The 22,777-nt window shown below is 38.8% G+C and overlaps 7 protein-coding genes, 1 non-coding gene and 1 pseudogene across 9 annotated transcripts; 5 read left to right on the top strand and 4 right to left on the bottom strand.

The window, feature by feature from the left end:
- Positions 1-93: 93 nt before the first annotated feature.
- On the bottom strand, positions 94-2,380 carry LOC101308087 (activating signal cointegrator 1-like). The gene is made up of 4 exons (XM_004299321.1): positions 2,123-2,380; positions 1,019-1,696; positions 813-911; positions 94-603 (listed from the first exon to the last, which is right to left on the bottom strand). Exons 1-4 carry the CDS (start codon positions 2,270-2,272, stop codon positions 238-240), a joined length of 1,293 nt encoding a protein of 430 aa, XP_004299369.1. The 5' UTR covers positions 2,273-2,380; the 3' UTR covers positions 94-237.
- A 520-nt stretch (positions 2,381-2,900) lies between these two features.
- LOC101310323 (putative pentatricopeptide repeat-containing protein At1g74580-like) lies at positions 2,901-5,222 on the top strand. Its single transcript, XM_004301103.1, has one exon. The coding sequence runs from the start codon at positions 2,901-2,903 to the stop codon at positions 5,220-5,222; it is 2,322 nt and encodes a 773-aa protein (XP_004301151.1).
- A 1,755-nt stretch (positions 5,223-6,977) lies between these two features.
- On the bottom strand, positions 6,978-9,656 carry LOC101310032 (pentatricopeptide repeat-containing protein At1g74600, chloroplastic-like). Its single transcript, XM_004301102.1, has one exon. It carries the CDS (start codon positions 9,654-9,656, stop codon positions 6,978-6,980), a length of 2,679 nt encoding a protein of 892 aa, XP_004301150.1.
- A 135-nt stretch (positions 9,657-9,791) lies between these two features.
- On the top strand, positions 9,792-9,872 carry TRNAL-CAG. Its single transcript has one exon. It is a non-coding gene; the product is annotated as a tRNA-Leu (tRNA).
- Positions 9,873-10,328: 456 nt separating this feature from the next.
- LOC101307789 (glutathione S-transferase U9-like) lies at positions 10,329-11,556 on the top strand. The gene is made up of 2 exons (XM_004299320.1): positions 10,329-10,759; positions 10,992-11,556. The coding sequence occupies exons 1-2, from the start codon at positions 10,403-10,405 to the stop codon at positions 11,370-11,372; spliced, it is 738 nt and encodes a 245-aa protein (XP_004299368.1). The 5' UTR covers positions 10,329-10,402; the 3' UTR covers positions 11,373-11,556.
- Positions 11,557-12,013: 457 nt separating this feature from the next.
- Positions 12,014-12,933, bottom strand: LOC101307494 (glutathione S-transferase U9-like). Its single transcript, XM_004299319.1, has 2 exons — positions 12,597-12,933; positions 12,014-12,475 (listed from the first exon to the last, which is right to left on the bottom strand). Exons 1-2 carry the CDS (start codon positions 12,915-12,917, stop codon positions 12,098-12,100), a joined length of 699 nt encoding a protein of 232 aa, XP_004299367.1. The 5' UTR covers positions 12,918-12,933; the 3' UTR covers positions 12,014-12,097.
- Positions 12,934-15,488: 2,555 nt separating this feature from the next.
- Positions 15,489-16,358, top strand: LOC101307206 (annotated as a pseudogene). Its single transcript, XR_184642.1, has 2 exons — positions 15,489-15,844; positions 15,929-16,358. The product of XR_184642.1 is annotated as a glutathione S-transferase U9-like (transcript).
- Positions 16,359-17,028: 670 nt separating this feature from the next.
- On the top strand, positions 17,029-18,325 carry LOC101306630 (glutathione S-transferase U9-like). Its single transcript, XM_004299317.1, has 2 exons — positions 17,029-17,461; positions 17,550-18,325. The coding sequence occupies exons 1-2, from the start codon at positions 17,141-17,143 to the stop codon at positions 17,934-17,936; spliced, it is 708 nt and encodes a 235-aa protein (XP_004299365.1). The 5' UTR covers positions 17,029-17,140; the 3' UTR covers positions 17,937-18,325.
- On the bottom strand, positions 18,267-20,133 carry LOC101306917 (60S ribosomal protein L34-like). The gene is made up of 4 exons (XM_004299318.1): positions 20,017-20,133; positions 19,250-19,329; positions 18,662-18,771; positions 18,267-18,545 (listed from the first exon to the last, which is right to left on the bottom strand). The coding sequence occupies exons 1-4, from the start codon at positions 20,093-20,095 to the stop codon at positions 18,452-18,454; spliced, it is 363 nt and encodes a 120-aa protein (XP_004299366.1). The 5' UTR covers positions 20,096-20,133; the 3' UTR covers positions 18,267-18,451.
- Between the last annotated feature and the right edge of the window lie 2,644 nt (positions 20,134-22,777).

The raw sequence follows: 22,777 nt of genomic DNA, 5'->3' as shown, positions 1-22,777 counted from the left end.
GGAAAGAGAAAGAGAGAGAGAGAAAGAAAGGAATCGAGAAAACACTAGCTGAAACGATTGTAACAAGTAAAATTTCATTAGCCATTGTTCTATGTACAAACGAAAATTGATCCCAATTCTGTTAAAGTCACTTGAGGAATGCACAAGAAAAGAGAAGATATAAGTAGGAACATGTATATTACTTCAATTCCTTTAATGAATTTCTCCTATGAGAACAAGAATACACCCATAATCTCCTTAACGATAGTCTAGAGAACATTTTCCTCCATCATCGTCATCAAGCACACCTCCACTTACAGAAGGCCCTTGAGAAAAATTATCATTTGAAGTTGTCTCCAACTGATCGTCGGTCATGAGATCTTTCAAATCATTGTTAACATGCTGCACCCTCCCTGTTATCTCTAAGCACAAGCCTTTGGTTGGGTTCTTGTTTTCCTTCCTACCTTTCACAACAGGCTTGTTCCTAGGGCCTGGATCCACAAAGAGTGGTCGCACTTTAAGATCAGGATTTGGTTTAATCCGGTTCACTTCCCTTTCATCTAGTGGTTTCAACGTTAAGCTTTCGGATTCCAGTTCAGCAAGTTCTTCTTCATTGAAAAGTACCTGCAGAACACCAAATGTTAAAAGAAAAAATGTGCAACCTCAGACAATGCAGAATATTCATGCGCTGCACAAAGCAACACGGAAGAAAATGAAATTATTGTCAAATGTACTGGAGCAAAAAATGGGAAATTAGTAATTGTCCAATATTTCCATGCAGCATTAAATCCAACTCATTAAGCGACGAAGCCCATTATCAAAGGTTATATTACCTTGCGCCCAAACAAATCAAAAGTCACAACTACTCTATTTCGTTTGGCCCGCTCAGCTTCTTCAATTTGCTCCTGCTTCTCTTTTAGAAGTTTCTTTTCCTGTAAGTAACAAAATATGGGTGAAAATGAGATGCACGCAAATTTAATAAGTACACACAGTTACACACACACACACGTAATGCTTGCTACAACAGAGAAATACCCACCTCTTTTGATAACCAGCTGTTCCCCTCAATTTCAAAGTAGTCACTTTGGTCATCAATAACTGTTGTACGGGCTGCAGAGTCTCTATCATACTCAACGAGTCTCTTCGCATAAGCTTCAGCTGCTGCCTCCGCATCTGACACCACAGGAGTGTAACTCTCATCCAGACCAGCATAACTGCTCCCTTCCTTCAGCACAAGAGCTCCACAAAAATTGCAAGGTCCCTCTCCCTCTTGTTCACAGACTATCTTCCCACATGATAAACAATTACTCACAAGCCCGTGGCGACGCGCTTGGCACGAGCATGGCTTGCCCTGCTGGAATACAATCGATCCTTTAGCAGCCTCCGCAAGCGAAACAACTTTTCCTGCCTTCTTCTTCTTAGAATTACTTTGGTTTGCATTATTTGTGGTTCTTGACTCACTGGCTTGAGGCGGAACAGGCTTTCCCTTAGAGCTAGAAGGAGTAGAAGCTGCTTGCTGACTCGGTACTTTAGCCACTTTCGGCATTTTCAATTGTTTCTTGGTCCCACTTACAGTATACTCACTTGAAGATGCCTTAACATATGCCTGTAAACTCGAGGTTGGAACATTTGGGGTCCCGCTGCAAAGATCAGAACGCCCTCTTTTCTGTAAATATTCCTCAATCACAGACTTCCCCACCTTCTGCCCTATTATGTTCTGCAAACGAAAACAACACTAATCTTAGAAACCACCATAAACCAAACTTCAAATAACTAAGCAGTAGATTCTTCGAGTAAAAGCAACATATAAGGGTAGAGAAAATGTAACCTAACACATTTCAAAATGTAAAGACACCAGTCACACTACAGAAACCAGAAGTATTCTTCTTATTCTTCAATTTAGTGTCATGCAACATATGCATTCTAAACCATCAGTCAAGAATAGCAAAAGGAAACCCCCAATGTCCCAAATCACATTGAACAGTTCCACATTCAAACCCTAATTCAAGAACTAAGATCAAAATCCAAGATTACCCAAATTGATTCTAAAAACTCATACAAACTGAAACCCAAAACCCAAAACTCCAAAAGCACAAATCTTTAGCAGAAAAAGAAAGAACAAAGACAAAGTTGAAGTCATTACATCAAGGTATTCTTTAGCGTCTCTGGGATCAGCTAGCTCACAGTAGGAGACCAGACCCGAAATCATATCCTGATCCAAGCCCAAACCCGATTCCATCTTCTGGCATAGATCCACCAGCGCCTTCTCTAGCCATTGACCCGACTGACCCATCTTCTTCTCCTCTCTGTCTCAAAGTCTCAAGCTTTCTCTGAAATAAAAATCCCAGCTTTGATTTCGTTTCGGCAATCCAAGAGGGTTTAGCCTCTGATACTCTGCAGCGCAGCACCATGAGGCCTCATGTAGGTTATATACTTGATCTTGCCACGTCAGAAAGAAGAAAGTAAATTTTGGGTCCCACACTTGATGACATGGCTAGGATTATATACCTAGCTTTCTTCTTCAGCTCAATTTCTCAATTGGAAACCCTAATTGCCCCAATTTGATGCTAATTTCTCTGTTTTTGGAAAATCATTTTCAGCTACTCAGAGCATTCAACGAGTTGGGGAGCTTTTACATTTCAGGTAAATGCCCTTTATCTGGTGATTTTTCACTTTTATTTATCCGTTAAAAACTGTACAGAGTGAATTTTGATTCTGAGAGAACCCAAAGATTGGAGCTTTTATCTTATTTCTGTTCAAAGATTGGAACTTTAGCTTTGAGAGTTTACTATTAAGTTAGATGAATAGTGATGAAATTTTTATCTAAAATTATTGTGGTTTCAGGATAGCTAAAGCCTGAAGCTAACTTCTTCTGGGTTATGGGTTTTATTGCTAGAATCTTTCAGTTATAGAGATTTGGGATGAGTCGTCCTTTACTTCCTAAGCATGTTTCTGCTGTTGTAATGTGTCAAAAGGATCCTTTCAAAGCACTGGAGATGTTTAATTCGGTGAAGAAGGAAGATGGGTTTAAGCACACATTGTCAACTTACAAGTGTATGATTGAGAAATTTGGGTTTCATGGGGAGTTTGAAGCCATGGAGCATGTGCTTGCTGAGATGAGGATGAATATTGATAACAGGTTACTAGAAGGAGTGTACATTGGAGCCATGAGGCATTATGGAAGGAAAGGAAAGATTGAAGAAGCTGTGAATGTGTTTCACCGGATGGACTTTTATAATTGTGAGCCGTCTGTTCAGTCGTATAATGCAATCATGAATATACTGGTTGAGTATGGGTATTTCAATCAATCCCATAAGGTGTATATGAACATGATAGGTAACGGGATTATTCCAGATGTGTATACTTATACAATACGAATAAAGTGTTTCTGTAGGACTAGTCGACCTCAAGCTGCATTGAGGCTTCTTAATAACATGCCTTCGCAGGGCTGTGAGTTCAACGCTGTTGCATATTGTACAGTCATCAGTGGGTTTTATGAAGGAAACTACCAAATTGAGGCATGTGAATTGTTTGAAGTCATGCTTGGGAAAGGTATGTGCCCTGATGTTACCACATTCAATAAGCTTATACACACCCTGTCCAAGAAGGGGGATGTCCAAGAAACCGAAAAGCTTCTCAACAAGGTTATGAAGAGGGGAGTGTCTCCAAATTTGTTTACACTTAATATTTTCATTCAAGGGCTGTGCAAAAGAGGATCTCTTAATGGGGCTGTCAGAATGTTAGATGGTTTTATGAAGGAAGGTCTAACTCCAGATGTTGTCACCTATAATACATTGATCTTTGGCTTGTGTAAAAACTTTAAGGTTGAGGAAGCGGAGTCCTATATGCGTAAAATGGTGAACAATGGATTTCAGCCAGATACCTTTACCTACAACAGTATAATTGATGGATATTGCAAATTGGGCATGATACAGAAAGCAGATAAGATTCTCAGTGACGCCATTTTCAAGGGGTTTGTACCTGATGACTTCACATATTGCTCTTTAATAAAGGGGGTTTTCCAGGATGGCGACGCAGACCGTGCCATAGCTGTGTTTAAGGAGGCAATGGGCAAGGGTTTAAAGCTTAATATTGGTCTATTTAACACATTGGTAAAAGGGTTGTCAGAGAATGGGCTTATCTTGCAAGCCTTACAACTGATGAATGAGATGTTGGAAAAGGGTTGCAGTCCCAATATCTGGACTTACAACTTAGTTATAAATGGGTTGTGCAAGATGGGTTATGTGTCTGATGCCAGTAGACTTGTTGATGATGCTATTGCCAAAGGTTACCTTCCTGACATATTTACGTTTAATACACTAATTGATGGTTACTGTAAACAGTTGAATCTGAATAATGCGATTGAGATAATAAATAGCATGTGGAGTCATGGTGTTACTCCTGATGTGATCACATATAATACTGTGTTAAATGGTCTCTGCAAGTCTGCAAAATACGAGGATGTGATGTGCACTTTTCAAGCGATGATGGAGAAAGGGTGTATTCCTAACATCATTACGTATAACATAGTTGTAGAAAGCCTTTGCAAAGCTCGGAAAGTAAATGAGGCCTTGGACATGCTACAGGAAATAAGGAACAAGGGCTTGACTCCAGATATTGTTTGTTTTGGCACATTGATCAGTGGTTTGTGCAGCAATGGGGATTTGGATGGAGCGTACCATCTATTTCGAAGAATGAAACAGGAATATGATATATCACCTACAACTGCAACATACAATATCATGATCAATGCTTTATGTGGAAAGCTAGAAATGAGTACCGCAGAAAAGCTATTTTGTGAGATGTGTGACGGCGACAGTAACAGTGTGCCAGACTGTTTCACGTATCGTGTCATGATTGATGGTTTCTGCAAAGCAGGAAACACTGATTTAGGGTACAATTTTCTCCTGAAAACGATTGAGAAGGGGTTCATTCCAGCATTGGTGACATTTGGAAGAGTGCTGAATTGTCTTTGCATGAAGCATAGAGTTCACGAAGCTGTTGGTATCATCCACCTGATGGTGCGCAAAGGCATTGTTCCTGAGGTGGTCAATTCTATATTTGAAGTTGATAAGAAGGAAATAGCAGCACCTAAGATTCTTGTAGAAGATTTATTGAAGAAGGGTCATGTGACTTATTCTGCTTACGAGCTTCTATATGAGGGAATTAGAGATAAAAAGTTGGTCAAGAAAACAAAAAAAGGTTCCCCACCACTTGCTGCAACTTCACAACAAACTTTGTGACAGTTGAAAAGATCTGTTTATCCATTTAGGTAACACCGTAACATACTTCTTGAGATTGTAAAACCTAGTGACTCCAAAAACTTCAAAGTGGCAAACTTTGTTATCAGTGCTCCGGTGGCTTCTAAGAGTAAGTTACTGCTGCGCTATCGCTCTTGTTCATATATATATATATATATATATATATTTATTTTTTTTTTTTTTCTTAAGCTTAATTAGATCACTGGCCACAGCTAAGTAGATGACTGAAGTTTTGCTATTTTCCATTTTCAGCCTTCTTTGTCACGGACTTTACAGAGACATCGAGTATTGGCATTTATCTTGTTTGCACGGCCAAATATACATTGGTACAGGCAGTTAACTTATGCTTTATATACGTAATGCCAAGTTACTTGATTTTGGATACTGACTAGATTCCTTAGCTGCTATTTATAGGAACTACCCCAAATGTGTCATGCCCTTTTTTGCCTCTGTATAATGGGAGGAAGCATGTGGTTGGGTCTTCTGGCTTTGGTCTTCTTGTTCTGTTTCTCAATTTTCTGATTCTTATCTGTTCATAATTACTGTTCCCTCATTAGCTTCACATGTTTTTATTGCTGAATCCTGGTTCTCTCATGGACGATCTTAGAAAGTATCATGATTCTCGTATGTTGTTTCAGGTTTTAATTCAGAATGTGTTGGCTGTCATGCAGGAATTTAATGATACATGAGAAGATGTGATCTTATGTGGCCTTTGGTTTTGGTTCCAAAACTATTGTCTGGTTCTTTAAGCAAGCACATCATACGGGATCTTTTTGGTGAGGTTACATTTATTGGATCCACCAATCCACATGCTCGCTGCTCTATCTTGTTGGGTCTTTCTTATGAGCATATTACAGAGTTCACAACAGGGATTATAATGTTTTCTTAATGCGTGCTATGCTTGCAGGAAGGTTCGAGAACATGGTGTCTGTGATTTAATCATGTTTCTGGTCAGGAGAAGTGCAGGAGGATCCAAGGACAAGCTTATAGAAGTTATTGTGTATTGTGATCATAATGAATGATGAATCAAAATGTTACAAGGGATATATCCTTGTCAGGATATAGAAATTAGAATGACAGAAGTTCGACTATCAACAGTGAATGTTGTGCTAGGAGTAATATTGCTTATACTGGAAAAACAGAAGCTGTTGGATGATGGGGATTGATATTATTAAAACATCTGCATTTTAATACATGCCTTGCCAGAAGTTGAAAGGATCTATGATCAAACTTATCAACATTGACCTATCGGAGTATGGTAAAATATTAAGAGTATTGCAAATAAAAATTCCATTGTTTAAAATTGCAGCTTGATAAGTTAAAAGGAGCAATAATGGAAGTCGGAATAGCTTGATGTTAGCGCACCTTCCAAGTTGAAGCTCCAGTGATGTTAAACTTCTAAATGAAAGTGCAATGTTCCTTCAAATCTATCATGCGTTTCATTGGAAAGTTGCTCAGTATCTGGTCTCCATAACTTCCTTTTAAAAAAACAAAATAAAAAAAATAAAATAAAAAATAAAAAGTCACCCTATGGCTATAAGTAAAACGAGCATTGAGATGGGCAACATTGATCAACTCATCAAAGAGGGTAAACAGTACGCATTGTATGCGTTTCCGACTTGTTGCTGATTCTAACATTGTTGTCCATCTTCACAGTAATTTTGATACCAAGCTTCAAAGTTAGAAATCAAATTTATTCACCTGTGGGAACTAAGCCAATCACAATACAGTTTTAGTTCACATTAAGCTCCAACCAGGTTCTTTCTTCATAAAATTTCTTCTCATCTGGTTTCTTACTTGCGCGACTTCTTCCCACAGGCCCAAATCTGCACACATGTTTGAAATGGAAACATATGTGCTGGCATCACATGGCTCCAAGTCCATAATCCTTTTAGCTGTTAGCTTTCCAAGCTCTACATCTCTATGTATCACGCAAGCAGCAAGCAGTGTTCCCCATATTATACCATTAGGTTCAATAGGCATATTGATAATGAACCTCTCAGCCTCTTTCAGTCTCCCTGAACGGCCAAGAACATCAACCATACAGGCATAGTGGTGATAACCAGGCTTAATTCCGTAATCACTAGCCATTGAATTGAAGTAGAAATAGGCTTCTTCAACCAATCCATTATGGCTACAGGCAGATAAAACTGCAACAAAAGTCACGGAATCAGGTTTGATTCCTTTTTCCCTCAAAAGCTCGTAGCCTCTTAAAGCATCTGCACCTTTCCCATGCTGAGCATAGCTTGCAATCATAGCTGTCCAGCAAATTAAGTCAGGGTTCTCAATTTGATCAAAAGATTTCCGGCAATCTTCAATGCTTCCACATTTTGAGTACATTCTCACTAGCGAGCTGTCAACAGAAACATCTGAATTCAAACCAATTTTTGTGATGTGGGCATGCATTTGAGTTCCACAACTTGGATTATTCACAACTGCAATGACCCCAAGAATGGATGAAATTGTGAAGGAATCAATGGTCAAATCAGCCGTCAGCATATAATTGAATAGCAAAAGTGCCTCTTCAATGCACCCATTTTGGGCATAACCTGAAACCAGTGAAGAGCATGCAACTTCATCTTTTTGAGGAAGCATATCGAACACCCTCCTAGCCAGTTCTAGAGCAGTGCATTTTGAGTACATGTTCACAATTGCACCACCAACGACTACATCTCTTCCAACTCCAGCACGGAGAGCATGACCATGAATTTCCTTACCAATCAGTAGGGAACGAGAAGCAGAGCATGCATTTAAAATTGCAGCTAAAATCATCTGATCGGGTTTAATTTCTTTATATGGCATCTCTCGATATAACTGAAGGGCTTGATCTGCAAAGCCATGTTCTGAAAAACCAGCAATCATTGAGGCCCATGAAACACTGTCTTTTTCACGAATTTGCTGAAATGCCTTGTAAGATTCCTCTAGACTATCACATTTCGAATACATTGTGGAAAGAGAACTACCAACAGAACTGTCTGTGACCAACCCAACTTTGAGAATGTAGCTATGGATCTGTCTCCCTGCAACTAAAAAGTCTATAATACTCAAGACACTAGAAGTAGAAAACTTATCTGGTAGCACACCTTCCTGTAACATTCTCTGAAAAACTCGAGTTGCCCTTCCAGGATTTTGATTCTGCGCATAAGAAGATATCATTGCAGCCCATGTACCAGGATCTTTTACAGTTTCCGTCTCCCTGAACACCATCTCAGATAAATCAACTGCTCCTATTTTTGAATACGCATTAATTAAAGCAGACCCAACTACTGGAGCTAAATACAGTCCGGATTTCAATATCAGTGAATGGATTTGGTTTGCCTCTTCACTCATGGATGGTTTAGCACATGCAGTGAGTATGCTAGTAACAGTAAACTTATTTATTTCCTCTCCCATTCTTCTCATTTCTCTGAAAAATTTGACAGCAGAAATAGAATCTTCCTTGCTTACAAAACCAGAAATGATGGCAGTCCAAGAGACCACATTACATGTTGGCATACCGAAAAATTCCTTGACAGCTTCATTCATCTTTCCACATTTGGCATATAAATCCACAATAGCAGTCCCAACAAACACATCTTCTGCACCACACTTAATCACCCACCCGTGAACACTTTTCCCAATCCCAATCTCTTCAAGTGCAGCACAGGCAGTCAAGACACTAGAAAACGTAAAGTTACTCGGCAACACAAACCCACAACACATTTGCCGAAAAATTTCCAACGCAACTCTGTTCTCTCCATTTCTCACAGCCCCGGAGATAAGAGCATTCCAAATCACCACATTCCGACACGAAACATCACAAAACACCCTCAAAGCATCCTCAAAGCTACCATTTTTCGCAAACAAGTCTATCATTCCAGACCGAACATAGTCATTAGAAAAGAACCCATTTTTCGTCGCGAGCGAGTAAACCTGCTTACCCAAACCAGGAGCTCGCAACGCAGCGCAAGCCGAAAGAACACTCCCATAAGTAAACTCATCCGGCTCAAACCCCGAACAATGCATCCTGCAGAACACTCCCCATGATCTCTCATACACCGAGTTCCGGTTATAACCCGAAACCATGAAATTCCAAGAGATAACATTTCTCTGAGGAATTACATCGAACAGGTGGAGTGCATCTTCCATGGCAGCAGATCGACAGTAACAGTCAAGTAATGAATTGGAAATGGAGACATTGGAGAGTAGAAAATGGAGTCTGAGAAGGTGGGCATGTAAGATTCTGGTGTTTCGAATAGTGCAGTTGATTGAAGTTGTGTAGTCACTGAAGAATTTGAAGGGGTCAAAAACACTGGGAATTTTGAGGTTTTCGGTTTGGGGATAAGGTGGGTTTTCGACATAGGCGAGGGAGGATATGAAATTGAGAGAGGAGAGTGAGATTTTGAAATGGGTTTTTGGATTGAGGAGAGATTTCATTCGGATTTGTGTAGAGAAAAGGGGGAGCATTTGGGTAGACTGTCATTTTTTGAAAGAGGCGGGAGCATAATCATGTATTTAAGATTTAACTGGATATCTTATTGATAATGTGTTGTAGCTCATAAAGATCAACTAGTCAAGATGGCCGAGTTGGTCTAAGGAGCCAGTTTCAGGTACTGGTCCGAAAGGGCATGGGTTCGAATCCCATTCTTGACATGTTATTTTTTCATATTTTTATGCATTCTTGGCATGTATTTTTCAATATTGATATGGGTTGTTATATCTATGCATATATATTTTCTTACTAGCATAACTTATCACGCCAGCAACATAACATTATTTTAGATTGCGCATCTATGCATCTGCATAATCTTGCTTCTAGTATATTAAAAAGTCAAGTGCAATAACATATACAATAGGCTTCCGGTTGATCCACAACAATAATATCAGAAAGACTTCCTTCGCTAAATCCAAATGATATACTGAATTATTGATGCCGTTTCACAAATGTATCCACATCACATGCATCACAAGCTGAATTTTCAATGATATAAACAAAAATTTCTTAGTTTCCCTCGTCTATTTGTTTGACTCGGTCAATATCAGCATACTGGCAAAGTTTCAATTTTCAAGACTATAGAGTTTAGATGCATTTTCTTATTCACGAGCTAGAAACTACATATTAAAAAGGAAGAAAAAATAAGAGAGTTGGACACTATATAAAGAAGCATGCTACACATGAACTGATGAACTCAGTATCCCCAGCAGTGATCAATAGAGAGATGACAGGAAAAGACAGTGTGATAGTACATGGGATGTGGGCAAGCCCTTTCTCTAAGAGGGTTGAACTAGCCCTCAAAGTGAAGGGCATACCCTATGAATATGTGGAAGAAGATTTCAAGAAGAAGACCCCTGAGCTGCTCAAGTACAACCCAGTTCACAAGAAGATCCCTGTTCTTGTTCACAATGGAAAACCTATTGCTGAGTCTCTTGTCATCCTCGAATATATTGAAGAAGCTTTTAAAGATTGTCCTCAACTTCTCCCAAGTGATCCCTATGAAAAGTCTCAAGTTCGATTCTGGGTTGACTTTGTCCACACAAAGGTTAGTCTCCATGCTTAGCTAGCTTAATTTTTTCTATCATTAAGGACATCATTTAACAATTTCTTGAATAACAAGAAAATACTATGTGTTGATTGTTGATCTAGATTTATGTATGATTGCGATTATATGGATCATAACAAGTCACAGTTTTTGGTATGCTTGGCATTTTATGTTTAAGATCCGATACGAAAACTCTGATCAAGGACTAATGTTTGAGAGTTCCTATGTGCAGTTCAGTGACATCATGATGACAGTAATTAAAACCAAGGGAGAAGAACAAGAGAAAGCCCTGTGTCAGGTGTATGAACTACTGAAGGTTCTTGATGAAGGAATCAAGATCTTTTTCCCAGATGGGAATCCATCTTTTGAGGCCAAGCATTTGGGGTTACTAGACATTGTAGCAAGTTCAGTGCTTTGCCCATTTAGAGCTTCAGAAGAAGTCCTTGGCATAAAGATCATAGACCCAGAAAAGACTCCACTGCTAAACGCTTGGATAACAGCTTTGAGTGAGCTGCCTCAAGTTTTAGAGACACTTCCTGCTCACGGAAAGCTGGTGTCGATTCTTGGGCCCTGGAGACAGAGTTTCATCAATCCTCCAGCTTCTTCATCTTAATCTCTATCAGTTGACCTTAATTTGCATGTTCTTGCTTTGCTTCTGTATCTTTTATTATGTTCTGTATCAACTTCTGGATTCAATAAGCAGGCCGGCTTTCATTTCAGCTACTTTGGCTTGTATTACATCAGTACATCCCAAATGTGATGGGAATATTTCAACAAGTTATACTATTATATGAGCCACTTTCAGCTTCTAGCTCCATAACAAGTTGGTATTTTATTATAGGAAAACTATTAAATTACCTCCATGCATCCATCTAAACCTAAAGATGATGACCAATTTCACTGTGAAAAAATACATGAGTTGAGAATGTAATTTTAATAAAAGCAGATCAAAGCAAATGCACAGGAAAGTTGAAACTTCTCCCTTTACCATTCACTCATTCAGTAATCTTTCTTCAGCGTCTTCAACAAGTTGACTTTGCTTGCAGTGTATATAGTGTAATACTGGGAACTTGGGAAGTTTAATGAGAAACTGGACTTATTCGATCACCTTAAGCTAATAGCCAGAAAATATATAACTTCGCCGGCAAAACTGATATAAATCAGCTGGAATTCGTCGGCTCTTATTAGTATATAGATGGGACACATAGGAAAGTTACAAGATGGCCAAGGAAATAAGAGTCCTTCTAGACAAACCAAATTAAACTTGCTCCAAATTTTGGATACATGCCATCTAGGACATCATATAGTATCCAAATTTTGAAACCTCATGTCATAAGGTCAAGCAGCACTAGATTTGAGGGCATAGTTTCTGAAGAAGTGAAGAACTGCTACTAGCTTCTCATGCGGAGGAGTTAACTCTTTCACCAGAGGCAGCTCATTCAGAGATTTCAGCCAAGTAAACAAGAGTGGGTTTTTCTCTGGGTCAATAGTTGTTATACCAAGCACTTCTTCTTGAACTTTATGAGGGCCAAATTGTGAACACAATACAATGTCCAGAAGCCCCAGATTGTTACTGCAGTCAATAGAAGGCGCACCGTCTGGGAATAAGTCCTTGATTCCCTCTTCAAATGTCTTTAATTTCTCAAACAATTCCTTGATGGCCTTCTCTTGTACTTCTCCATCAGATTTGCACACCAGGGACATAGTCACAAATAACTGCACTCGAAAGTAAGTAACAAACTCAAAATAGTTACTCATTTTAGCTAGAAACTCACTTGTTTGACAGATTCAGAGGCAACTAATTAGCTCACAGATACAAAATGCATATGCAACTTACATGTTGTTGGAGATAGCCAGCCCAGAAGCGAACTTGAGCCCTCTTGTAAGGATCCTCCAGCAGAAGCTTAGGACCGGTTTTCCATGTTTCATCAATGTATTCAAGAATGACGAGTGATTCAGCAATGGGCTTTCCATTGTGAACAAGTACTGGAACCTTTTTGTGAACCGGATTGTATTTGAGGAGTGATGGACTCTTGTTCCTCAAATCTTCTTCAACAAACTCAAAGGGAATGCCTTTGGTTTTCAAGGCCAGCTCTACACACTTGGAGAAAGGACTAGCCCACGTTCCATGTAGACTCACCACATTTTCTTCTGCCATCTCTCTCTTTTAATCTGGTTTGAGGTTTCACTTGGGTAGTGACTCGACTCTTTCTGGTTGGCAGCTTTATATAGAGTTCGATCAGGTTATCTTCTTAACTTCTTTGCCAAGTCTTCATGAAGAATTCATCTAAAACAGGACTAAAAAAATGTATACCAATTATTTTCAGTGGTGATATAACTATAGGGGAATTTCTAAAATAAGATTAAATTATTTTGGTCAGAGTGAAAAATCATTGAACATAGTATATACTATCTGTATAGTCCATCCCTTCTGTCATGTGAAAAAGATATCGGCAATTATAATAGATTGGTGATAAAGTCATTGACCAACTAATAGATCAGTTCTTTGTTCCCCAAGGAAGCCGTCATCAGCCGGATCCAGGAAGATGTTACCTTATCTAACTTTTGATTATATGAAAAACATGTAAATGATTCGTCGATGCACTGAAAATAATCCCTCGGATCAAGGAAAAAGAAGAGTAGAACTGTTTTTCTCTGGCAGAAGTTTTAGTGCAGTTTTTAGGATCAATGCAGCATCAGATGAAAAGTGCATTACTAGTAATTTGATTCTTGAGAACCAAGAAAACTGTGTAACCATTTGACCGGAGCACCGCCATCTTGAAATTTTGAAGAAAAAAAAAAAGACATTCTGTCATGTGGAGCTGCTGTTATGTTTTGTGAGAGTTGGGCTATTCCATGAGTCTTCATTTCAACCATTAGATTTGATTAAAGGAACGTGGCACTCCTATAACTTAAAGCAAATCCAAGCAGAAGATAGTCCAAGCAGACAAGCCGTTTCCCACCAAGGACCCTATGGCCAAGTAAGATCAGGAAGATTATTATTTTTTTTCTCTTTTTTTGTTAGAAGGGAAGATAATGTCCAATAAAATACTTACCATATACACTTGGTTCCCTTTCCTATAAATTTAGGGGAAAACTAGGTAAGAATCGTATGCTATAAATAAGATACCATCGAGTGTGGTCGTCTATTCCATCCTGCTTGTTTTGATATAAATTGTACGCAATCTCAAGCTCTTATACTAATTTGATGGCAGAAACGACCCCACCGTCGTTGCTATGTTAGCAAAGTCGAGTGGAGAACAAATAAGGAAGCTCCAGCCGTGACCGATGAGCGACAACTTCAGATTCCCATCAAGTTTAATCACTTCAAATTAACCAAAAATGTTGTAAGAAACAGTGAGATACAGGTTGACGCTGGTGTTTCTGATGATCCAGGAACCCTCGAAACTGACCGAGCTACCATGGTCATCACTTCGACGCCATTGATGATCAGCAGAATCACTGAGGTCATTAAAAGCATGGGTGTTCCAGAAGGAGATGAGCAGTACTCGACTATCGTTGCGGAGATACTTGATCATAAGGTGGTGCGGGTCATGGAGGAGCTGCCTCATCATGTGTTTCTTAATGTAGACATATACGAATGGACTTTGGAATAGAATCTGAATAATTATGCTCGCTGGCGTGATGAAGAGGTGGTAATGAACAATAGGTCTGCAAGAACTATTGCAGCAACCATGAAGAAGTTGGAGAGACTTGATCGTTTAGAATTAGGAGATGATACTTGTGCTGGGTGGACAATGTGTGTCATTTGTAAGCAGTACTTCGACTTTGAGAATCCAGGTGTTAAGCTTACTCGCTTGCCTTGCTTACACCTTTATCATGAACATTGTATTGTTCCATGGCTCGAGCTCAGTCGTGATGAGTGTCCTATCTGCCACCCAAATCCAATTAATCGAAAGGCAAGGCCAACCGAAATCCATAGCCAAGAAGGCAATCCCGATGAGCCGACGTCTCTTCAGCTATATCTCTTGATCAAGTTGCTTTCGATCTGCTGTATAATTTTTATCTGTCTTATGGCTATGATTAAGTATCTTCTAAGGAAGGTTCTTAATGCTGTGTTCTCTAAATAAGTGCAGTCTCTCTTTGTGGTAGAGAAATTGAGGGTATATTGTTACGGTAGTACTCTTTGCTAGTTAGTGTTTGTTAGAATACATATATGATTCATGATATTATTCGGAATTTCCTTAAAAGCCTATTATAATCAGTGTTTTAGGCTCAATCACATTTTCTTCTTAATTTAGACAAACAAGTATAGGTGCTGTTTTCACCTTGGTGATGACAATGAGTTGATAAACATAGATAAAAACTCGGATGCCTGACCATTGACCGGCAACTAATAGAGTAAAATGAACATTAATCTGGGCAGGAAGTCAAGAAATAGAGATGGCAGAGGAGAACAAATTATACAATAACTATATATTAACTATGTTAGTGTTAAGAAAATATGAACGATGCTTTCGTGTTTGTAGAAGGAACCCTTATTTCCCAATTAGCTACTGAGATTACCTTTCAACCGTTCTTTTGTATATTCATGATCTTAGAATATCGCTTGCTTAACATGGAAGCCTACAAGTATAGACAACGGTTTCAAGTTTGACTATTCACCACTCACCAGCAACTCACAACAAATCAAACATGAGAGATCTTGATCATGATGAAATCTATATATACATATAAAGGCTCGCTTGCTGGCTCACCTCCGTGAACACAAAGAAGTAAGCCAGTACTTGTAGAGGAAAATATATGGAGGGAAAAAACGAAGTAAAACTACATGGAATGTGGGTTAGTACTTACTCCAAGAGAGTGGAACTAGCCCTCAGACTCAAAGGCATACCTTATGAGTACATTGAAGAGGATTTGAGCAACAAGAGCCAGTTGCTCCTCGACTACAATCCAGTTCACAAGAAGGTACCTGTACTCGTCCACAATGGAAAACCCATCTCCGAGTCACACATCATCCTAGAATACATTGACGAAACTTGGAAGACTGCTCCTAAGCTCCTGCCTGAAGATCCTTACCAAAGAGCCAAAGTTCGATTCTGGGCTAGTTTTATCCAGCAACAGGTAAAAAAAAAGTGCTGCTGTACTATATCTAATCTAACACAAAAACTTATTTCTGTCAAATGACTCATATTTTTGCTAAAACAGTTGTTTGAGAGCGTACTCATAGTAGTGACAAGTTATGGTGAAGCACAAGAAAAGGCGGCCGCAGAAGTGATTGAGAAACAGGGAGTGTTTGAAGAAGGAATGAAGGAGTATTTTGCAGGAGGTGCTTCTTTCACTATGGGGAGAATTGGGGACTACTAGACATATTGATGTGTTCAACATTTGGCGCTTATGAAGCTCATGAAGAAGTGTTTGGTCTCAAAATGATGGCCCCGGAGAGGAATCCGTTACTGTTCGCATGGATTACAACTTTGAAGGAGCATCCATTGATGAAGGGATTACAACCTCCTCATGACAAACTTGTTGAGACCCTTCAATTCATAAAACGAGCAATTCATGCTAGAGGGTCTGAATCACATTAGCTGGTCATCTACCTATTTTGATCAGCAAGTTTGATCCCTTTCGTTACGTGCTAAGAACTAGAGGTTGTTGGAAATAATGCCAGTAGGCACATTGTATGTTTGTATATGTAATAAGACGAGGGAGGCTAGCTTACTTCCTTGAAAAGCTGAATGAATATACAGTATGTATATGTTGAAATGAAAAGATGATAAGAACTCTCTCTTCCTGGTCAATGAGCTAATCGCCAGTGTTTGGTAATTGGTAAATTTCTCAGTACTAATCTTTTTTGGATCACAGCTTCACTTGAAAAGTAAAACTAATATAGAAATCGATTGTTTACGACTAATGACCAAGAAAATTGTGTAACTATCTATTTCTTAATCTTTTGGTCAAGGTGAAGTTCTGTCTGTCCTGGTGTGTTGGTTTTCTTTTTTTTTTTTTTTTTTTAAATTCTTGAATTCTTGACTATAGCTCTGGTCTCTTGAAACTCTGAAAGGTCCAGAGCATTTTTCTTTCTTACACGGACTTCTCGTGCAAGTAAAGAAAGTGGAGACAAGACTGTACAATTACTACAATAACTATCTTAGATTCTTAGTACACAAGAAGAACCTAGTCAAATTCGAAACCTTATCTTCTGTATTGTTTATAATAATGATCTTAGAATATTGCTACCGTTGTCAAATTCGCAACCTTATCTTCTGTATTGTTTATAATAATGATCTTAGAATATTGCTACCAGTGTGTACCGGTAAACTTCTACATTTTTCAGGTCAAATTCCCAGGTAAAGGGTTCTATATAAGGCTCACATCCCTGAGGCCTGAACATCTAGGCTGTTCTTTTTAGAAGCTGAGATGGAAGGAGAGAGCAGTGTAAAACTACACGAAATGTGGGCAAGTACTTACTCCAAGAGAGTGGAACTGGCCCTCAAACTCAAAGGCATACCTTATGAGTACATGGAAGAAGATTTTACAAACAAGAGTCAATTGCTCCTCAAATACAATCCAGTTCACAAAAAGGTTCCAGTGCTTGTCCACGATGGGAAGCCTATAGCCGAGTCGTACATCATCCTAGAATACATTGACGAAACTTGGAAGACTGGTCCTAAGCTGTTTCCTGAAGATCCTTATGAAAGAGCCAAATTTCGATTCTGGGCTAGCTTTATCCAGCAACAGGTGAGAGATGCTAATTTTTGGCACCAACACTGCACATCTAAGGGTTTGATAGGATTTTCCATAATTTGTCTCTCTTTTTTTGATACAGTTGTTTGAGAGCTTCAGCAGAGTAGTGATAAGTCAGGGACAGGGTGAAGCACTAGAACAAGCGGTGAAGGACGTATTTGAGAGACTGGGAGTATTTGAAGAAGGAATGAAGGAGTATCTTGCAGGAGGTGCTTCTTTCACCAATGGCGAGAATTTGGGACTTCTAGATATACTGATGGTTGTCACATTCAGCCCTCATAAGGTTCATGAAGAAGTGTTTGGTATCAAAACGATGGATCCAGATAGGTATCCATTACTGTTCTCATGGATCACCGCACTGAATGAACATCCCTTGGTGAAACAAATAAGCCCTCCTCATGACAAGCTTGTTGAGCTCCTTCAAATTTATAAACCAACAAATCAAGCTAGAGGGAGTGAATCACATTAACCAGTCACGTTATGTGGAAGGTGACACATTAGTTGCGCACCTAACAATATCGATCAGCTAGTCCTTGCGGCTAGCTGGTTTAGATGTGTGCTTTTTTCATGGTTTTGTCGAAAAATAAGTGAAAGGACTGGGTTACATACGAATCTGTCTGGTTCTCACTAGTGAAGATATCAGAACCACTGTTAATGGTTGCTGGACTGTGCTAGTGTGTTTGCAATAATGCCCTAAGGCACATTGTATGATGTTACTGGTATTCATCAGAAACCAATTTCATTCGTCTTGCTCCTACAATTTATTTTATTTGGCACATCATTCATTGAGGCCAGAAATAAGATAAGCAGAAGCAACATAGTATCAGATATCATAGCAAACACTATTCGGGGGAAAATAGTTCAAAATTTTTGTCTGCATTTGATGAAAACAAACATTGTTGCAACAATCTTCATCCTCTCAAATAAATGTCAAAATTTCTAGCATGCAGATCAACAAATATTAAAAACATGAACTGTAGCATCTTAGCTCTTTGATGCTGCTCTTTCTTTGGCCTTCTGAATCTTCAATACCTTCTTCACGATCTTCTGCTCTTCCACCAAAAAGGCTCGAATTATCCTGCAAAATCACAAAATCACCAGGAAACCATAAGTAATTGAAACAAACTTAAAAAGGTTGCAAATGTAAATCCATCAAACAAGTGATCAAACACATAAATTTCTAGAACTACAAACCTCTCCCTAACAGCTCCACCAGACAGAACCCCGCCGTAGGCACGATTCACGGTCCTCCTGTTCCTTGATAGTCTAGACCTCTTATATTCAGCAGGTCTCAAGTGAGGAATCTGCAAATAGCAATGAGTAAGAATTACAAGTATCAAAAGGCCTGCAAACACAGAAAATACAACTTGGAATATAGTTTCAAATGACATGATATTGCTTGACTAAGACACAAATGGCACGATCTAAATCACAAACTCTGGCACATACAAGAATTCATGATTCATCAAAATTACACAGAAGACTTTAATTAGTGAGGAAAGAACTATGGAACTTCATATCAGCATGGTAGCATATAAGGTCCTATAAACGAAAACTATAGGTCATTACTTAGAACAAGTTCATCAACAATCATATGTAGTAGACCACATTGCTTAACCTGATAACAGTATATTGCCATTATAAGTTTATCTGTGAATGTCATCTAACAAACAATACTACTTCTAGAGACACCATACTGAAATTCACAATAACAGCACAGAAAAACAACACGAGAGAAAAAAAATCATGTAAACAATTCAAGAACTCAAGCAATCAATGTACCCCTTGGATTCTCTTTCCAGTAACAGGACACTTGGGCCCACTTGCTCTCTTCTTAGTGGTCTGATACACAAGCTTCCCACCTACATATCAATTATAGCCATGAGGTAAGCACAAAATTAACAGAAGACAAATTTACAATGCAGAATTCAAATGCAACCACAACAACGAAAAGATCGTACCAAACAGTAAATACTACTTTCTAGAGCATTGAAACGAGAGACAGGACATAATACAATATGGACAATAGGTTCCATATTAACTTCAACAACATCATCTTTCCAACTAGAAACATCCAATCAAATAATTACACTCTGAAAAGGATGGATGAAGGCAATTTCATATCACATTTTATTGATTCTAAGTAATACACAACAAGAAATAAACATTTCCAACTGCAAATCTAGCAACCATTCTTTCTCATAAACTAATTGCACAATGCAGCTTCTTATTTCTCTCATTCTAGTTTTCCCTAAATTACAAACTCCAAAACTTCATAGCACCCAACATAGAACACGAACACTTTAGCCAAATTACCATACAACTAAGCTCTACTATCACATTAGATTCATCAAAAAAAGCAAGATTATTAACAAAACAAAGAAAAAGAAATGAGATAATCAAACTAAAGTAGCCTACGTCTATCAAAGATTGGATTTTTATCACAAAAGATGCAAACCTTTTTTACTTGTGATTACAGATTTACAGCGATCAAGACACAGGCTTTAGTTTTAAAAGCTAAGCATGAAACTGGGAACGAAAAGAAGTACCAGGGGTTTTGACGATCCGGTGCTGATTGGACTTGGTAGCATAGCTATGGCGCGAACGGTATGTGAGCCTCTGCACCATTTTGACCTCTCTCTCTCTCACTCGACTCTGTTAATCTCTTATGGCGGTAGAGTGGCCTAAATGATAGATAGAGGAGGAGGCTGAGTTGCCCTAGGATCCAACGGCTGTGTCGTGCTTTCGTAAACGGGCCAGATTAAGCCACGTGGTCTTTACCCAAAGGGCTGGGAGGTTGTTTAAACCAAACCGAACCGAATCAATTTTGACTCGCGGCTCGGTTTAGTTTTTTTTTTTTTCTATGAAAATAAACGACTCATAAACAAGAACTAGTATTATGTGAGTCAAACTTACAACCTCTAACTCGAACGAGAAACTATGTTACTAGACGAGAAGGTACTGGGCGGTACAATTTTGTTTTGGCAAGTATGTTTTATCCTTTTTCTTTCTATTTTTTTTCGGTATGGCACCGTCAATTATAACCTCTAAGAGCATCTCTAGTGGAGATGTCAAAAGGTTTGTGTCAAATTCAAAATTTGACAATTTTGAAGGCTGATGTGGCCATAGTCTATTTTGAGAATCTCTACTCCAATGGGTATGTTAAATTTAGAGAGAGAGGGAGAGAGAGAGAGAGAGAGAGAGAGAGAGAGAGAGTGAAACAATGATAAACAAACAAAGACATCTTGAATTGAAGATGTCAAATTTGACAGTGAAGTTGAGAACTGTCAACCACGGTAGCAACTATGTAGATTTGACTCTGAGTTGGAGCATTGTGGTTCTGTCAAAAACTAATTGTTAAGCTTCTGTGGCAAAAAAGATCATACCATTGGAGATGCTCTAACTTTAACATTTGGATTTTAAACTCTTGAGTTTTGTAAAAACTTAATCTCAATCATACCTTGTAAAAACCTCAAAAAATAATAATTAAATACAGAAATAAGATCAGAGCGCCGACGTGCACTTAAACCAACATAAATAACAGTTGGAAAATAATATGTACACGTTTTGGTTATCATATAAATCACCTAAGAGCAAGTCCACCCATGAAGAAAAATTCAACCCGGGTTAGATGCCACCTAGGAATCCAACCCAAGTGAAAAAAACACCCCTTCCACCCATAAAATGAGCTATCTCATTTTCTAACCCAGGTGAGATTTTGGGGGACATATCCAACCCAGGTTGGAGGAGATATCCAACCCAGAATGAGATTGGTCCAATCAGCCACGAGCCCAAAAGGTGGCTTACGTCATGCCTGCATCAGCCACGAGCCGGCCTGCATCAGTCATGAGCCCACCTGCACCAACTCTCTCTCTCAGTGCGTGAAATGCACGGACCAACAGCAGCCTTTCTTCCCGCGCGTGTCTTCTCCTTTTTGTCGCGACGTGCGAGCTTCTACCCCACCCTGACACGCGTCACGCCACCAACGCTGCTCACTTTCATTTTGAATGCAACGGTCAAAAGATCTGAGTCGTTGCTGAAGCAATCTGACGGCTGCAATTAGCTAGCCGTTGGTTTTTTTTTTTTGAATCTTACCGTTGAGAAAAAAGTTTATAACGGTAAGAAAAAAAATATTTAAAAAATTTCTATAATCCCCTATAAATACCCATCATAATTTTACACATTCCACACCAATTTCTCTAACACATCAAAATTCCTTGACACGACCCACCCTGAATTTCACCCTGAAACCCGGAGTAAGTCGTGCGGGGACCACCTCCAAGGAAAATTTACTGAAAAGATTGAGAAAATCTCCCTTGAAAATGGACAACCCTAACTCGAAAATTCCAAATTACACTCTTAATACAACATGTCCAAACATCACATAATTATCCTTCAGAAATTCTAAACATAATATACAATAATCCCAAAATATTCAGAGCTACTAGACACTAGCAAGAAAACACTAGTAGGTTAAACAGGTAGCCTATTGATGAAAACTGGCGGAAATGCGGGTGACTATGCCTCGCCTCCTACTAGATCCAACCCGAACTCTGCAGACTGGGCATTTTAAAAAGAAAGGTCCAGGGGAAAACATTTAAAACCGTTAGAGTGAGTGGACAAAAATAACTTTTTAAAAGAAAATTAATCTTTATGCTTCCCGATTTATCTTCAGTGGAAAAACAATTAATTGCATGCAACCAGCTCAAAAGCCTTTGAAAATTTACTGAATTATCAAAACGTGACTAGCCGCGCTAGTCATCAACACTTCAAAAATAAGAGCCTCTCAGGCTAAAATAAAATATGTATGTATTACACTCGTCATATCCCTTGTATGAATTTTCTTGAAACAATAAAGACAAATAGAAAATTCACACAAGGCTACGACGCTTGCGTCTAACGCTCACGTCGCACCATAATGGCATTTTACCTCATTATGGTGGAAAAGACGGTGTATAAATATATATATATATGCGCATATCCCCTATATAAATTATTATATTTATATAGGGTTACGACGATTGCGTCTAACGCTCACGTCGCACCATAATGGAATTTTACCTCAGTATGGTGGAAAAGCACGTATAGCTAGCTAGCATTTCTCCATATACATATTATTCTCATAATCATCCAAATATGGATATATATACATACTCACCGAAATTCTCAATTTCGGTTATTCTCTAACAACATAAATTATTTTTGCATGCACAATATTTAAAATAAAAGTCAACTCATTAATTAGGCCTAAGCCTGATGACGCTCCGAGGCTTCCTCTGCTCGGGCCTCCTCTTGTCCTGTTCCAAAAAT

The sequence above is a fragment of the Fragaria vesca genome, linkage group LG5 (genome assembly GCF_000184155.1).
Source record: "Fragaria vesca subsp. vesca linkage group LG5, FraVesHawaii_1.0, whole genome shotgun sequence".
In the NCBI taxonomy this organism is placed as follows: Eukaryota; Viridiplantae; Streptophyta; class Magnoliopsida; order Rosales; family Rosaceae; genus Fragaria; species Fragaria vesca.
Note: the sequence above shows the minus strand (reverse complement) of the source record. Positions and strands in the feature narration are given on the sequence as shown.

Excerpts from the sequence above, each read along its gene's own strand:
- LOC101308087 (XM_004299321.1), bottom strand. The coding sequence starts at position 2,272 with ATGGGTCAGTCGGGTCAATGGCTAGAGAAGGCGCTGGTGGATCTATGC. Across the intron at positions 1,697-2,122 it reads ACGCTAAAGAATACCTTGAT|AACATAATAGGGCAGAAGGT; the intron begins GTAATGACTTCA and ends TTTCGTTTGCAG. Across the intron at positions 912-1,018 it reads ACAGCTGGTTATCAAAAGAG|GAAAAGAAACTTCTAAAAGA; the intron begins GTGGGTATTTCT and ends TGTTACTTACAG.
- LOC101310323 (XM_004301103.1), top strand. The coding sequence starts at position 2,901 with ATGAGTCGTCCTTTACTTCCTAAGCATGTTTCTGCTGTTGTAATGTGT.
- LOC101310032 (XM_004301102.1), bottom strand. The coding sequence starts at position 9,656 with ATGAAATCTCTCCTCAATCCAAAAACCCATTTCAAAATCTCACTCTCC.
- LOC101307789 (XM_004299320.1), top strand. The coding sequence starts at position 10,403 with ATGAACTCAGTATCCCCAGCAGTGATCAATAGAGAGATGACAGGAAAA. Across the intron at positions 10,760-10,991 it reads TTGACTTTGTCCACACAAAG|TTCAGTGACATCATGATGAC; the intron begins GTTAGTCTCCAT and ends TCCTATGTGCAG.
- LOC101307494 (XM_004299319.1), bottom strand. The coding sequence starts at position 12,917 with ATGGCAGAAGAAAATGTGGTGAGTCTACATGGAACGTGGGCTAGTCCT. Across the intron at positions 12,476-12,596 it reads CTGGCTATCTCCAACAACAT|TTATTTGTGACTATGTCCCT; the intron begins GTAAGTTGCATA and ends TTTCGAGTGCAG.
- LOC101306630 (XM_004299317.1), top strand. The coding sequence starts at position 17,141 with ATGGAAGGAGAGAGCAGTGTAAAACTACACGAAATGTGGGCAAGTACT. Across the intron at positions 17,462-17,549 it reads CTAGCTTTATCCAGCAACAG|TTGTTTGAGAGCTTCAGCAG; the intron begins GTGAGAGATGCT and ends TTTTTGATACAG.
- LOC101306917 (XM_004299318.1), bottom strand. The coding sequence starts at position 20,095 with ATGGTGCAGAGGCTCACATACCGTTCGCGCCATAGCTATGCTACCAAG. Across the intron at positions 18,772-19,249 it reads CTGGAAAGAGAATCCAAGGG|ATTCCTCACTTGAGACCTGC; the intron begins GTACATTGATTG and ends TGCTATTTGCAG. Across the intron at positions 18,546-18,661 it reads GGTGGAGCTGTTAGGGAGAG|GATAATTCGAGCCTTTTTGG; the intron begins GTTTGTAGTTCT and ends GTGATTTTGCAG.